General features: G+C 39.4%; 1 protein-coding gene across 2 annotated transcripts in view; it reads left to right on the top strand.

The window, feature by feature from the left end:
* The window catches only part of GRB2 (growth factor receptor bound protein 2), a 74,431-nt gene that overhangs the window by 47,375 nt on the left and 9,292 nt on the right, over window positions 1-17,764 (top strand). For both annotated transcript variants that reach the window (XM_058284710.2, XM_004463867.4), the window contains exon 3: window positions 3,651-3,748. In XM_058284710.2, the coding sequence (XP_058140693.1) occupies window positions 3,651-3,748 (98 nt within the window). The remainder of the gene's footprint in view (window positions 1-3,650; window positions 3,749-17,764) is intronic.

Raw genomic sequence — 17,764 nt, 5'->3', positions numbered from 1 at the left:
GGGTTGGAATAAAAAATGCTGCTGTGGGGGAATAGTGAAGAACATTTTTTAGAATTTTAAAAACTGAATGAAAGTTTGGTTGTTGAACTCAACTCTTAAGAGGTAACATGAGAAATGATAAGCTGGTTCCTGTTGTAGGAAATGGTGGTGGGAGCTGCTTCTTCATTCTCAGAACTCTGATCAGGCTTTTAAAAAATATTTGTGAAGGATGTAAGCTTTCAACTGATACCATAGCAAATTAAATACCGTATTTGTAGGGTGCAGACTCATCCGTAGATTGTTCTGGTGCTCCTCTGCTTGACCTTGCTTAGACTTACTTATGTTTATGTTAATTAGTGTCTTTTGTCCTTTGCTGTTTTGTGTATTTAAACATTTGAATAAAACTTAAATTTTAAACATTTAAAAAATTCTGTCATCACAGTTTCAGTGCTTGCATGTGAAAGTTGCTCTGTTTGCCAGAGCTTTTGGGTTAAAAGACCTGCTCTCTGACTTCAGTGTAGCCCAGGGTTAGCAAATACAATTCTGGTCATGTACTTGCCTCCAGCAGAATCAATTTTTTTCTTAAATTCTAGAGTAAAGGGGTTTAGAGGCATGTACAGCAACATCTAGGCTACCTGGCAAGGTGATATTCTGGCTGCTAGAATTTCCCAGATAATGAGAGTTTTAATTGTTTATTTGCAAAATAAGTTCATGTTTTCTTACCTTCTGAGGGGAGAAGAGCATACTAAACACCAAGTAATATTTTGTTCTTTGGAAAACCATTGTTCTAGGGGAGTGGGTGTAGCTCAGTGGTTGAGTGCCTGCTTCCTATTTACGAGGTCCTGGGTTCAGTCCCCAGTACCTCCTAAAAAAAAAGTTCTAAATTGGTGCCAAATCTGAGCGTTGCTCTGGAAATTCCTTTAGGGGGTGGGGGTGGATGGTGGGGACTTTTTAGGGGAGATTTGCATCTATCTTAGTAAAGGTGTTAAGAATGTGCAACTGTATATACTCTTGGCATTTAGTAATTACTTTTTCTGCAAGATTACTGATCACAAATCAAAACTGGCCTCTTCTAAATGATTACTTCTGTTTTGATGCCTAAATGGGTTACCTCCTTGTCAGCTTCACACTCCTCACTCTTTCAGGAAATCTTTAGAGAAGGTATTCGCCTCACCATTTGAGGAATTTTGGATATTAACCTCACCATTTCAGGAATTTCTGTTGATGGTTTGCAAAACTCTTGCTCATACGCCTAGAGGGATTTTTGTTGTTTTAAAAATTATTAGAGGATCATGTTTTGTAAGATCATTATTAGACTACCTCTTTCAAAACTCAAGAGCTGACTTTTGGTCTGTCTAAGAGAGTCCTAGCCATAGCCAGCTTTAAGAATTGGTGCCTTTGCTCTCATGGCATTGCAGGTGTCCCTCTGCCTGCGTGACTGGCTCCCTTCTGAAGGTGCTTCTGTGACCACATTTCTCTTGACAGTTATGGATCGACCTTATTACAACAGGCTCTCAGTGGAGTCCAAGGCAGGGCAAGCAGTAAAAGCGTGTTCTCCCCACTAGAACTTCTTCCCCAGAGTGTGCTAATTGTCTTGCCCAGAACATTGATGGCCACAGTGCATTTCAGTGTTTTTTGAAATAAAGATGTAAAAATGATTAATACATTTGTATCATCTTAGTATTTAATATATATATATATTTAAAGGAAACAGAATAATGAATTTAAAAAATTTTAATTTCTAAGCTACCAACCAGTATGTGTGTGACTCTTGGGAAATTTGAGACCGATGGGGATATACTGGTAGCTGATTTTTTGAGAATCTACCAGTCATGCTTATTAGCTCTTACAGGATTGGCCACCTTATTTTGCATTATAAAATCACTGATTGACACCTAATAGGCCAGAGTTGGCAAGCATCACAGAAATACACAAGCATTAGAAAGCTTCAGGTCATAGCCTCTGTTCAGAAGCAAATTGTCTTAGAGTCATCCGTGCAGCCTGGCTCTTGGGTGGTTGTTACTTGGTCTTATCTGCCGTCTCTAAGGTTCTGCTCACTTTGAAATGTCAGTGTGCGTATGTCAAACACTAAAGCAATACAGATAATTTAGCTGTGAATACAGCATTGCTTAGTACCTTGCATAAATCATTTTGTAAAGAATTTACCAACTTTTTTCCCCCTCATTTCCAACTTATTTATATAATGTAGATTACTAGACCATCAACATTTTTCTGTGCTCACCATTTTGGAGTTGTGCTCATATTTCCATTTTCACTTAAGTTACCAACTTTTTGGTTTTTTTTTATATGCTTCCTTCTGCCCTTTCCCTTTTGTTAGCAGTCTAGAACACATAGGATAGCTTTTGTAGTGTACCAAGTTCTCTTGTACTTCTTAAAATGCTTGTAAGGATTACCGCATTATGGCCTAGCCTGTAGGTATAGTCCTCACAGAAAGCAGAATGGTGTAGGAGAGAGCACTCGTTTGGAATTTGACAATCTGGGTGTGATTGTCACTAGCTCAAAACCGTGGGTAGTAAGTCATTCCACTTTCCTAGGTCTGTTTTCACATCTGTAGAATGAGATAGCTCATTTATCTGATGGCCAAGTCTTTTCGGCTGATCTGTGCTGATTGGAGTTACCTACAGCTTTATCTAACTTCAACACAGGGTGGCCCTTGAGGATTATTGAAGTAGGCAGGATTTGCATTACTTTCCCCAATCTCTGGATTTTGGAGATGGGCTTGAAGAGCACTGGAGAAAGTCTAAAAGCTCTCTTTATTCTGCTTAATTCTCCTGTTACATCTGTTTCTCCCAGCTGGTACAAGTATTTAATCTCTCTGGGCTGCCTTGTTTTATAATATCATTGTTTGTTGTTTCCCAGAATCTCCTTTTCAATTTTCTTTAAAAAACAAAGAAACTAATTTTTTACTTTTCCCTTCATTCTTCTTCTGCTTTCCAACAAAGGGCTTAATGCTAGATGTTTGAGATCATGAACTTCCATTTCCAGAGACAACTTCTTTTTTCTTTCTCATTCTTTCTTTCCTTTATTCCTTCCCTTTGCAGTTTTAACTATCAGAGTTTAACATAATTTTCATTGTTTGAAGTTATAAGATTGCATCCATGTAACTATAGTACTTCAAATAACACCTTTTACAAACCTAAAAGAGAACTTAAATTGACTTGGTAGCTTTTTTTTTTTAATTTTTTTAAAGATTTATTTATTTCTCTCCCCTTCCTTCCTACCCGGTTGTCTCTTCTCTGTGTCTGTTTGCTGCGTCGTCTTTGTCCACTTCTGTTGTTGTCAGTGGCACCAGAATCTGTGTCTCTGTTCGTTGCGTCATGTTGTTGTGTCAGCTCTCTGTGTGTGTGGGGCCATTCCTGAGCAGGCTGAACTTTATTTCGCGCTGGGCGGCTCTCCTTATGGGGTGCACTCCTTGCGCGTGGGGCTCCCCTATGTGGGGACACCCCTGCATGGCAGGGCACTCCTTGCGCGCACCAGCACTGCACATGGGCCAGCTGCACACAGGTCAAGGAGGCCTGGGGTTTGAACCGCGGACCTCCCATGTGGTAGACGGATGCCCTAACCACTGGGCCAAGTCTGCCGCCCTGACTTGGTAGCTTTTAAAAGTGAAAAGGAAATGTTTGATTTTTCCTTGTCTTATTTCTTCTCAGGTTTTGAATGAAGAATGTGATCAGAACTGGTACAAGGCAGAGCTCAATGGGAAAGATGGTTTCATTCCCAAGAATTACATAGAAATGAAACCACATCCGTAAGTTGGGTTCTCATGGTTTCCCAAGGGTTAGGCCTGCCAGCATGTTTCAAATTGTTTTTTTCTTTTTGAAATCTTGGAACGTATGTCATACTTTGTATTCTGTCTTCTCAGGAAATAAGCCAAAGCATGTTGATTTTGCATGTTATTAGTATGTAATGATAGTGTAATAGTCAATAATGGTACATGTTTTAGATCGACAATAGCTGTCAGTGATCTTCAAACAATAAAACAGTAGTTATGCAGGCCTATAATTCTTTTATCTATGGAACTCTTGAAGCCAAGTGTGTTTCATAATTCTGTACTTTTTGAATTTTAGGAAGGGAAAGCTGTACATTTACCTTATATTTTATAACATATACAGTGTGATCTGCAGCAGCACTCCCTATTCAAACAAATTGGTATTTCTACAGCAACACGTCTTATTATTTACATCAAGTGGGTTAACTAAAAGACTGTAAATAACCTTACATCAGTTCCTATCAAATTTTGCCCCCAAATGAATTGCGGAGACTTTTTCAGTTTTCAGAGCTTTGTGGATTTCAGAATTAACAGATAAAAGATCAAGAACCTCTCCCGCTAAAGAACAAAAGCCTAGGCTTATATATATGCCTCTATTCCTTGAGAAAAGGAATTGTGCTGCCTTTCTTTGGAAAATGGTTTTACTGGATTTGAGAATTAGAATCTTTAGCTATAACTAGTCAGACTTCCAGGAAGATAGCAAACCAGAAAGACACAGGACTCTCTTCTCCAAAAAATTAACTGAAGGACAGACTGAAATAGCCTAGAAAAAGATCTTCTAGGGTTTAGGACACCAGGCTGGACACTCTCCAGAGGAAAGAGGGATAAAGGTGGGAAACCACGATGACAGAACTGTGAGTTGAAACCTGCGACTGCTGCTGCTGGCACCATCCCCCACACTAAAGACATTTCAGATTTCTCAGGCCTCGGGGCCTGCTGCTGTAGACAAAGGGGGCTCTAGGAACCTGCCACCCCAGGAAAGGGGAGAGAGAGAGACACAGCCTAAGGCTGACTAAGCTTCTGACCTACAAATTTGGTCTGCTGTGTCCCACCAGCCCTTCCAAGCTATGCAGGACCACATGGGAGCCTGCGAAGGACTGGAAAAATCCTAGATAAGGAGAGGCTTTTTCTGGTCTCTATAACCTCCTTCTCAAGTCCCTAGGAAGTGTGTCTACAACCAGTTACCTGGTCCAATGCCCAGTTTTGAGCAACCAGCAGGGACAATCCTAACAATCCAGGTCGAGTCAAGAATCAAAAGCAGTGCTAACACACAGTCTTCTGCCACTTAATCTCTACAAAAGAGAAAGAAATTGAGCATCTGAGTAAACTACATCCTAACCAAATGCCTAGACATCAGCAAAAAGTTATGAGCCATACTAAGAAAATGGAAGGCATGGTGTAAGAAAAGGAATTTATCAAAGCCCCAGAAGAGAGACAGGATTTGAAAGAACTAATTAGCGAGGAGTGCACAAATTTTCAAAATCAAATTAATGAGTTGAAAGACAATACGGCCAAAGAGATAAATGACATCAAGAAGACACTGAGCAGGAAGCGGACTTGGCCCAGTGGTTAGGGCATCCACCTACCACATGGGAGGTCCGCGGTTCAAACCCCGAGCCTCCTTGACCCATGTGCAGCTGGCCCACACCCTGTGCGATGCATGCAAAGAGTGCTGTGCCATGCAGGGGTGTCCCGCATAGGAGAGCCCCACACGCAAGGAATGCGCCCCATAAGGAGAGCCGCCCAGCACGAAAGAAAGTGCAGCTTGCCCAGGAATGTCACCGCGGAGAGCTAACAAAACAAGATGACGCAACAAAAAGAAACACAGATTCCCATGCCACTGACAACAACAGAAGCGGACAAAGAAGAACACGCAGCAGATAGACACAGAGAGCAGACAACTGGGGCCGGGGGGGAGGGGAGAGAAATAAATAAATAAATCTTTTTTTTTTTTTTTAAAAAGGAGACATTGAGCAAGTGCAAAGAAGAATTTGAAATCCCGAACAGAAAAGTAACAGAGCTCCTGGGAATGAAGGACACAATAGGTGAGATCAAAAACACATAAGATGAAATAAAATAAAATAACAAAAAAAAAAAAAACTTTAGAGACTTACAACAGCAACTCGAAATGATAGAAGAAAGAATAAGTGATACCAAAGACAGAACAGCTAAAAGTAAAGAGAAAAAAGAGTGGGGAAAATTGAGCAGAGATTCAAAGAGTTGAATTGACCACATGAAATGCAACAACATGCGTGTCATAGAAGTTTCAGAAGGAGAAGAGAAAGGAAAAGGGGCAGAAAGAGTATCTGAGAAAATAATAGCTGAAAATTTCCCAACTCTCACAAAAGAAATGAACTTACATGTCCAAGAGGTGCAGCGTACCCCAATCAATAAATCTGAGTAGACTTACTCCAAGACACATGCTACTCAGAATGTCACATGTCAGACAGAAAGAGAAAATTCTCAGAGCAGCAAGGGAGAAGCAAACCATCACACACAAGTGATATCCAGGAAGACTTAGCACAGATTTCACTTCAGAAACCATGCAGGTTAGAAGACAGTGGTTTGATACAATTAGGATACTGAAAGAGAAGAACTGCCAGTCAAGAATTCTTTATCCAGCAGAATTGTCCTTCAGATATGAAGGTGAATATAAAATATGTACAAACAGAAACTAAGAGAGTTTGCAAAAAAGAATCCACCTTTGCAGGAAATATTAAAGGAAGTTTTAAAACCTGAAAGAAAAAGACAGGAGAGAGGGACTTGGAGGAGAGTGTAGAAGAAAGAATAGCAGAAAGGATAACCAAAAGGGTGATAAGACAGACAAAAATAGGATATGACATATGAAAACCAAAGAATAAAATGGAAGAAGTAAATAGTGCATTTATAGTAAATCATTGAATGTGAGTGGATTAAATTCCCTAACCAAAAGATACAGGCTGACAGAATGGATAAAGAAACATGAGCCACCTATATGCTGCTTACAAGAGACTCACCTTAGACCCAGGCATACTGAACAGCTGAAAGTGAAAGACTGGAAAAAGATATTCCGTGCAAATAGTAACCAAAAAAGAGCAGGGGTAGCTATACAAATTTCAGACAAAACAGACTTTAAATTTTAAAAAATTATAAGAGATACAGAAGGCCATTGTATATTCATAAAAGGGACAATCCACCAGGAAGATGTAAGTCGTAAATATTATGTACCTAACCAGGGTGCCCCAAAATATATGAGACAAACTCTGTCAAATCTAAACGGAGAAATAGACATCTCCACAATAATCGCTGGAGACTTCAACACCCCATTCATGTCATTGTTAAAACAATTAGACAGAAGATCAACAAGGAAACAGAGAACCTGAACGATACGATAAACGAATTAGACCTAACAGATAACAGTACTCTGCATCCACATTCAGCTGGTTATACATTCTTCTCAAGTACCCATGGATCTTTCTCCAAGATAGACCACATGTTAGGGCACAATGCAGCTCTCTATAAATATGAAAAGATGAAATTATACAAAGCACCTTCTAAGATCATAATGGGATGAAACTGGAAATCAGTTAATAGACGGGAAAAAAGTAAATTCACAAATGTGTGGAGGCTGAACAACACACTCATAAATAATCAGTGGGTCAAAGAAGAAATTGCAAGTGAAATCAGTAAATACATCGAGACAAATGAAATTGAGAACAACGTACCAAAACTTATGGGGGGGAAAAAAACAGAATACAGCGAAGGCAGTCTTGAGAGGGAAATTTATAGCCCTAAATGCCTATATTAAAATTTTAACTGAACAACTAGAGAAACTTGAAAAAGAGCAATTCCAAAGCAAGCTGAAGGAAAGAAATAATAAAGATGAGAGCAGAAATAAATGAAATTGAGAACAAAAAAGCAATAGAAAAAAATCAATAAAACCAAAAGCTGGTTCTTTGAGATGATCGATAAAGTCAACAAACCCCTAGCTAGACTAACAAAGAAAAAGAGAAAGAAGATGCAAGTAGATACAATCAGAAATGAGAGGGGGGAGGTTATAACTGACAACACAAAAATAAAAATCATAAGAGGATATTATGAGAAACTGTATGCCAACAAACTAGACAACCTAGATGAAATGGACAAATTCCTAGAAATGCACAACCAACCTACACTGTTGCTATAAGAAATACAAGAACTTAACTGACCAATCACATTTAAAGAGACTGAATCCATCATCAAAAATTTCCCAGCAAAGAAAAGTCCAGGACCAAATGTCTTCACAGGTGAGTTCTACCAAACATTTTGGAAAGAATTCACACCAATCTTGTTTAAACTCTTCCAAAAAATTGAAGAGGAGATAAAATTACCCATCTTATTTTGTGAAACCAACATCAGCCTAATACTAAAGCCAGATAAAGATACTACAAGAAAAGAAAATTATATTGGGAAACGGACTTTGGCCCAGTGGTTAGGGCGTCTGTCTACCATATGGGAGGTCCGCGGTTCAAACCCCGGGCCTCCTTGACCCGTGTGGAGCTGGCCATGCGCAGTGCTGATGCGCGCAAGGAGTGCTGTGCCACGCAAGGGTGTCCCCCGCGTGGGGGAGCCCCACGCGCAAGGAGTGTGCCCGTGAGGAAAGCCGCCCAGCGTGAAAAGAAAGAGCAGCCTGCCCAGGAATGGCGCCGCCCACACTTCCCGTGCCACTGACGACAACAGAAGCGGACAAAGAAACAAGACGCAGCAAACAGACACCAAGAACAGACAACCAGGGGAGGGGGGGAAATTAAATAAATAAATAAATCTTTAAAAAAAAAAAAAAAGAAAATTATAGACCAATCTCTCTAATGAACACAGATGCAAAAATTCTCAACAAAATCCTTGCAAGATCGAATCCAACAGCATATCAAGACTTATACATCATAACCAAGTAGGATTTATTCTTGGTATACAAGGCTAGTTTAACATAGGATCAATCAATGTAATACACCACGTTAACAAATTGAAGGAAAAAAACCTCATGATCATCTCAATCGACACAGAAAAGGCTGTTGACAAAATCCAGCATCATTTTTTGATAAAAAACACTTCAAAAAATAGGAATAGAAGGAAAATTCTTCAATATGATAAAAGGCGTATATGAAAAACTCACAGCCAACATCATACTCAATGGGGAAAGGTTGAAAGCTTTCCCTCTAAGATCGGGAACAAGACAAGGATGCCCACTGTTGCCATTGTTATTCAGTATTATACTAGAAGTTCTATCTAGGGGAATTAGACAAGAAAAAAAAATTAAAGGCATCCAAATGGAAAAGAGGAAGTGAAACTTATTATTTGCAGATGACATGATCCTGTACCTAGAAAATTCTGAAGTATCCATGACAAAGCTACTTGAGCTCATAAGTGAGTTCAGCAAAGTGGCAGGATACAAGATCAACACACAAAAATGAGTAACGTTTTTGCATACTAGTACTGAACTATCTGAGGAGGAAATCAGGGAAAATTTCATTTTCTGTAGCAACAAAAAGACTCAGATACCTAGGAATTAATTTAACCAAAGAAGTACTGAATCTGTATGCAGAAAATTACAAAACAGTGCTAAAAGAAATTTTAAAAAACCTAAACAGATGGAAAGACATTCCGTGTTCATGGATCAGAAGAATAAATATCTTGAAGATGTCAGTCTTACCCAAACAGATTTATAGATTCAGTGCAATACCAATCAAAATCCCAACAGCTTACTTTACAGAATCAGAAAAGGCAATTACCAAATTTCGTTTGAAAGGAAAAGTGCACCCGAATAGACAAAAGCATTCTAAAAAGGAAGAGTGACATGGGAGGAATTTCACTGCCTGACCTTGAAAGATATTACAAGTCTACAGTGGTCAAAACAGCATGTTATTGGCATAAAGATAGACACATCGATCAGTGGAGTAGAATTGAGAATCCAGAAATAAACCCTCACCTATATAGTTAGCTGGTTTTTGACAAACCTGCTAAGTTCATGTTAACAGGACAAAACAGTCTCTTCAACAAATGGCACTGGGACAACTGGATATCTATAACCAAAGGAACGAAAGAGGATGCCTATCTCACACCAGGACCATAAAATTACAAGAAGAACATGTAGGGAAACATCTTCAAGACCAACATGTAGGTGGTGGTTTCTTGGACCTTATACCCAAAGCACATGTGCAACAAAAGAAAAATTAGATAAATGGGACCTCCTCCAAATTAAACACTTTTGCACCTCCCAGAATTTTGTCAAAAGATGAAAAGGCAGCCAACTCAATGTGAGAAAATATTTGAAAATCACATATCCGATAAGGGCTTAATATCCAGGATATATAAAGAGATGTTACAACTCAACAATAAATAGACAAACGACCCAGTTAAAAAATGGGCAAAAGACTTGAATAGACATTTGTCCAAAGAAGAAATACAAATGGCAAAAGAGGGAAGTGGATGTGGCTCAACTGATAGAGCGTCTTTCTACCATATGGAGGTCCAAGGTTCAATCCCCAGGGCCTCCTGAACCGTGTGGTAAGCTGGCCCACGCACAGTGCCGCCATGCACAAGGAGTGCCGTGCCACGTAGGGGTGCCCCCACACACAAGTAAAAAAGCGCAGCCCACCCAGGAGTGGCGCCACATACAGGGAGAGCTGATGCCACAAGATGACAGAACAGAAAAGAGACGCAGTTTCCCAGTTCTGCTGGATAATGCAAGCAGACACAGAAGAACACAGCGAATGGACACAGAGAGCTGACAATGGAGGGGAAAGGGAGAGAAATAAATAAAATAAACCTTTAAAAAAAAAATGGCAAAAGAACAAATGAAGAAATGCTCAACATCACTAATGATTAGGGAAATGCAAATCAAAACTACAATGAGATGTCATTTCATACCTATCAGAATGGCCATTGTTAAAAAGACAGAGAACTACAAATGTTGGAGAGAATGTGGAGAGATAGTAACACCTATTCAGTGTTGGTGGAAATGGAAAATGGTACAGCCACTGTGGAGGACTGTTTGGCAGTTCCTAAAGGAGCTGATTATAGACTTGCCATGGGACCCTGCAATACCACTACTGGGTATTTACCCCAAAGAACTGAGAGCAGTGACACAAACATACATCTGCACACGGATGTTCATAGTGGCATTATTCACAATTACCAAAAACTGGAAACAACCCAGGTGTCCATCAACGTCAAACTGTGCTGTATTCACACAGTGGAATATTATGCAGCTGTAAGAAGAAACGAAGTCGTAAAGCATATGAAAATGTGGATGAACATGGAGGACATTATGTTGAGTGAAGCAAGTCAGACAAAAGGACAAATACTGTTTGATTGTGTTACTATGAACCAAATATATTGTGTAATATATTGTATGATTAAAAAAAAATTGTATGTATCCAGTACATCTAATTGAGAAATGTATGTTTTTATTCAACTGTGGGGGGAAAAAAAGAGCCCCTAGGTGCCCAGTACTCTCATGGGCAGTATGCAAGTCTAAGAATTGGACCCCATTCTCTAGAAGTTTACAATTTAAATGAGCAGAGAATAATCACACAAATGATACAAACAAATGCAAAGTGGTAGGATTTAATCTTTTAGCACCATTAAAGCACAAAAACAGGTAAACTGTATAACTAGTGGTGAAGCAAAAGTGCAGTCTGTAGTATATCAGCACATATCAGTGCAGTTACCACATTTTTGCTTTAACTCTTTCCTTTGGCTCCCTCAGTTTGACATTGTGCACATCTGCTCTGTGTAAGATAGTCTTCATTTGAGGAAGATGCCCTGATAAGTGGTGTCCAGGCTTAAATAGCTGTTTCTCTGTGCCTTTTATAACATGCCCTCTGTGCAGTATACTTGCCACATTGTTTTCTGTATCTATATGCTCAATTGCCCTATGAGACAGTGTCTCAATAATCTTTGTAATTCCAGGACACAATGCTTGGCAAATAGTTCCCAATAAATATATACTTTAGTCACCACCCTTGCTCTCTCAGTATTTTCACTTAAGAGAAAACAAATAATGGTATCCTGATTTAGTCTGCTGAGAACAGTGAACATTTATTTTTAGCCACCCCCCATCACCACCACCACCATAAAAGCAGATTTATATCAATATGCAACATACTAGGAACCCTTACATACTGTCTTCCCATCCTCACCCACCCCTTCCTTTACTGACCCTTGCTGCTGCCTCAAAAGCAGACGTTTTCAAATCTGATATGTGTGTAAACAAAGCAGTAGAGTGGCAGAGGGAGCTGAGGTTTTAAATGCTCAGACTTGAATGAGAATGCCATTCAGACTCAAAAAATGTGTAACATTTGATCTACAAAGGACCAGATAGTAACTATTTAGGCTTCGTGGTTCTCATATTGTCTCAGTTCTGTCATATGTTCTTCTCTCTTTTTAAACAATCCTTTAACATTTTAGGTAGGAGGCCATATAAAAACAGGGTGGTTGTGGACAACTATGGTTGTGGCCATAGTTTGCCTATTTACCCCTATAATAACAAAATCTACTTTAAATTCAAATACTGTATGAATGCACTACTATGAACTAAATGTATTGTGTAATCTCATATAGTTAATAACTTGAATATGGGCCATCAGAAAGATTAAGTTCTTTTAATTTTCTGATTTCAGACCAAAAGGACATTCAACAGAGCATAATACTGCAGTTTTTTATATTAAATAAAACGCCCGAGGCTCTTAAGTCCTTGTTTTTCTTCAGATTGTTTCAGGTAACATAGGTACTTTGAATATAACTGTTGAGAAAAGATAGGAAAGGCCACCTTCCTTGGAAAGTTGTAGTTACTGACCAGACTGATAAGTTAACTCTTCAGGAAGAGTCTCTCTTGTACCTTTCAGATGACCCCTTTTCCCCCATTGTACTGAACTTTGGAGTAATAAGTGATCATGATACATCCAGTGCAGGCTCCGCTGTGTTGTTCTTTGCAGAGTCTAGGCAGTGCTCTTCCACTCTTAAGCCCTGAAAAATGAAATTAAAAATTAAACCCCTTTTTTATCCTAGTCTGCTAAACTGCTAAAAAAGACTATGACCTCATGCCTATGTATACTCTTACAGGCATACTTCACATTGTTGGATTGTTGGGCTGTTTTGCAACCGGACTAAGAGCACAGTACCAGATCCCCTTCCCTTTCTCTTCCCCTTTCTTTCCCCTCCCTATTCCCCTTCCCTTCCTCTTCTCTGCATCCCCTCCTTTTTTGAGGGAGGGAAGAGAGAAGTATAAAATGGGAGTAGGACCTCACCTGGTAATACATTTATTATGAATTAGCAAATTAAACCACAGACTGAATTAACTGTTGGCTTAATGTTACAGCATGAGTTCTGTATATGGGGGTTGGATCCAAGTATGTGCTTTTATTTGTTAAATGTGTATGGATTGGAGCCTGTGGGGTTAAGTAAAGAATTAAATCAGAAAGTAAGTCTCCCTTAGCTTTGTATCTTTGCTATTTCTGTTGTAGCGTAAACCCATCTCTTTTTTTTAATAGATTTTAAAAATCTTTACCATAACCATGTAGTTACAAATAACACTGTTAAAAGACTCTAATTAATTAATTGTAATTAATCATTTTTAAATTGTGTAAAATGCTACAGAAATGTAAGGTGGTGGTTCTTGAATATTTTAACTGAGAATGATAGCCCTTACGTCATATGGGACATCCTTTCCAGTTTGTGTGTGCTTTTAATAGAAATAGCATATACAAAAGAAATATTTGTTTAATAAAATGGTCTTCAAAGTAATTTTCTCTTTCTTGAGCTGGGTGCTTATAAACATGGATGTGTTTGTAAAAATTCCAATTAAGAGTACTTTTTTGTATGTAGTTTATACTTCACTATAGTTTTGTTTGTTTTTAATTGAAAATAAAATTGAGTTTATTTAAGCCAAGAGGAAGAAGACATGGCAACTATATCAGTATATTTGTATACCATAAGGAACAGACCAAAAACACACATATAACTGCTAGCAGTTGCTGGCTCTGGGGAGTTTGAAGGAAGAATCTTGTTTTTATTTTTATATTCATTACTTTATATCTTAAAAAAGTTTAACATGGAAAACAGATGTGGCTCAACCAATTGGGCTTCAGTCTACCATATAGGAGGTCTAGGGTTCAATGCCCAGGGCCTCCTGGTGAGGGCAAGCTGGCCCACGCAGAGTGCTGGCCCATGCGGCAATGTGGCCCTGTGCAGGAGAGCCACCCTGCATGGGAATGCCACCTCGAGCGGGTAAAGCTGCCCCGCACAGGAATGCCAACCAACACAGAGAGCTGGCGCCGCAAGAGACACAGAGGAGAGAAAATAAGACGTAGCAGAACAGGGGAGCTGTGGTGGCGCAAGAGAGTAATCACCCCTCTCCCACTCCGGAAGGTCCCAGGATCAGTTCTCGGAACTGCCTAATGAGAATACAAGCAGAAGAATACACAGGGAGTGGACAGAGAGAGCAGACAATGGGGGGAATGGGGGGGGGGTGTAAATAAATCTTTAAAAAAAAAAAAGGTTAACCTACAGAGTATTTCACCCACCATAACAATACGTATTCTTTTCAAGGGTCTATGGATCATTTTCCAGGATATACCATATCTTAGGTCACAAAACAAGCCTCAATAAATTAAAAAATATTGAAATCATACAATGTATCTTCCCCACAATGGAATAAAGTTAGAAATCAATAATAGAGGGAAAATGGAAAATTCACAAATATATGGAAATTAAACAATGTACTCTTTTTTTTTTTTTTAAAGATTTATTTATTTATTTAATTTCCCCCCCTCCCCTGGTTGTCTGTTCTTGGTGTCTGTTTGCTGCGTCTTGTTTCTTTGTCCGCTTCTGTTGTCGTCAGTGGCACAGGAAGTGTGGGCGGTGCCATTCCTGGGCAGGCTGCTCTTTCTTTTCACGCTGGGCGGCTTTCCTCACGGGCGCACTCCTTGCGCGTGGGGCTCCCCCACGCGGGGGACACCCTTGCGTGCCACGGCACTCCTTGCGCGCATCAGCACTGCGCATGGCCAGCTCCACACGGGTCAAGGAGGCCCGGGGTTTGAACCGCGGACCTCCCATATGGTAGACGGACGCCCTAACCACTGGGCCAAAGTCCGTTTCCCAAACAATGTACTCTTAAACAGACAATGGATTAAAGAGGAAATCACAAGGGAGATTAGGAAGTATCTTGAGGTGAATGAAATAATAAGAAAACATAATATACCATAACTTATAAGATGCAACAAAGCCAGTGGTGAGGGAAATTGATAGCTCTAAAAGGTTACATTGAAAAAGAAGCAAGATTTCAGATCAGAGACCTAACCTCAAAACTGAAAGAACTAGAAAAAGAACAAACTAAACCTACAGCAAGCAGAAGGAAGAAATAACAAAGATTAGAATGGAAATAAATGAGATAGAGAATTTAAAAACAATAGAATTAGGGAGTGGATATGGCTCGAGCAGTTCAGCACCCACCTCCCCCAGGAGAGGTCCAGGGTGTAGTTCCTGTGCCTCCTAAAGAAAACAACAAACAGTGAACAATGAGCAGACAATGAGCGAAAAGCAAAATGAGCAGACAACAAGCAAACAGATGAGGGAGCCAACTTGGGGGTGGGGGAGTGGGAACAATAGAATCAACAAAACCAGAACTTGGTTCTTCGAAAAAATCAATAAGAAATTTTTAGCTATACCAACAAAGACAAAATGAGGACATAAATAACAGTCAGAAATGGAAAGGACATTAATACCAACCCCACTGAAATAAAAGGACTATAAAAATGCTCTTACATTGATTGAAGGTGATGAAGGCACAACTGTGATTATACCAAATGCCATTGTATTGTACACTTTAGATGGAGTATGCAGTTTATGAATACAATTCAGTAAAACTGATTTTTTTAAAAAGAGGATACCATGAACAACTGTATGCCAACAAATTAGATAACCTAGATGAAGTCGGCAAATTCTTAGAAACACACAAACTTCCTAGATTGACTCAAGAAGAAATAGAAGAGCTCAACAAACCAATTGCTAGAAAAGATATTAAATCAGTAATTAAAACAAACCTCCCAAAAAAGAAAAGCCCAGGACCAGATGGTTTCACAGGGGAATTTTACCAAATATTCCTAAAAAGAATTAACACCAATCCTGCTCGGATTCTTTCAAAAATTTGAAGAGGAAAGGAACACTCTCTAATTTTTTTCTGCAAGGCCAACATCACCCTCATACCAAAGCCAGATAAAGATACCACAAGAAGAGAAAATTATAGACCAATGATAAAGGGCATATGTGGGGGGGGCGGAGGGAAACCCATAACTAACATCTTATTTAACAGTGAAAGAATGAAAACTTTCGCTCTAAGATCTGGAATTGCTTCCAGAGCAATTAGGCAAGAAAAAGAATTAAAAGGCATCCACATTGGAAAGGAAGAAGTTAAACATTCCCTATTTGCAGATGACATGATCCTGTATATAGAAAATCCTGAAAAATCTATGACAAAGCTACTAGAACTAATGAATGAATTCAGCAGAGTGGTGCAGTACAAGATGAACATGCAAAAATTAGTGGTGTTTCTATACACTAGTGATGAACAGTCGAAAGAAGAAATCAAGAAAAAAATTCCACTTATAGTAGTTAAAATAATGAGATATCTAAGAATAAGTCTAACCTAAGGATATATAGAATGTGTACACAGAAAACTACAAAACATTGCTAAAAGAAGTCAAGATCTAAATAAATGAAAGGTCATACCATGTTCATGGGTCAGAAGACTAAATATTGTTAAGATGTCAGTTCTACCCAAAGTGATTTACAGAGTCACTATAATCCCAATCAAAATTTCAACAGCCTTTGCAGAAATAGAAAAACCAATCATCAAATTTGCATGAAAGGATAAGCGGCCCTGAATAGCCAAAACCATCTTGAAAAAGAACAAAGGTGGAGGACTCACACTTCCCAATCTTAAAACTTACTACAGAAAAGACGTGGCTTAACTTGATAGAACATCCGTCTACCACATGGGAGGTCCAGGGTTCGAACGCAGGGCCTCCTGGCCCGTGTGGTGAGCTGGCCCACGCACAGCGCTGCCACACACAAGGAATGCTGTGCCACGCAGGGGTGTCCCCTGTGTAGGGGAGCACAACATGCAAGGAGTGCGACCTGCATTGAGCCACCCCATACAAATGAAAGTGCAGCCCGCCCAGGGGTGACACCGCACACACACACAGCTGACACGGCAAGGTGACGCAACAAAAAGAGACACAGATTCCCAGTGCTGCCAAGAATGCAAGTGGACACAAAAGAACACACAGCGAATGGACACAGAGAGCAGACAATCGGGGGGTGGGGGGGGAAGAGGAGGGAAATAAAATAAATCTTTAAAAAAACTTAAAAACAAAGCCACAATAATCAAAACAGCAGGGTCCTGGCATAAGGACAGACATATGGACCGGTGGAATTGAATTGAGAGTATAGATATCAGCCCTCACTTTTGGCCAACTGATTTTTAACAAGGCAGCAAATAAATCACTGAATTGGGAAAGAATCTCTTTTCAACAAATGGTGCTGGGAAAATTGGATATCCACTTGCAAAGGAAGGTAGACCTCTACCTCATACCTTAAATAAAAATCAACTCAAAATTAATCAAAGACCAAAATAAAAGAGCCAGAACTACAACACTCGAATCAGAAAATGTAGGGAAACATCATTAGGACCTTGTGTTAGGCAGTCGTTTTTTAGGTTTTACACCCAAAGCACAAGCAACAAAAGAAAAATAGGTAGATGGGACCTCATCAGAATTAAAAACTTTTGTGCCTCAGAGGACTTTATCATGAAAGTAAAACACCCTACACATTGGCAGAAAATATATGGAAACCACGTTACCCCATAAGGGTATAATATCCATAATATATAACAAAACCATTCAACTCAACAACAAAAAGACAACCCAATTTTTAAAATGGTCATGGGACTTTAATAGACGTTTCTCCAAACAATGTATA

Source organism: Dasypus novemcinctus, chromosome 21, assembly GCF_030445035.2.
Source record: "Dasypus novemcinctus isolate mDasNov1 chromosome 21, mDasNov1.1.hap2, whole genome shotgun sequence".
Lineage (NCBI taxonomy): Eukaryota > Metazoa > Chordata > Mammalia > Cingulata > Dasypodidae > Dasypus > Dasypus novemcinctus.
The sequence above is the reverse complement of the archived record's forward strand: the minus strand, read 5'-3'. Positions and strand labels throughout refer to the sequence as shown.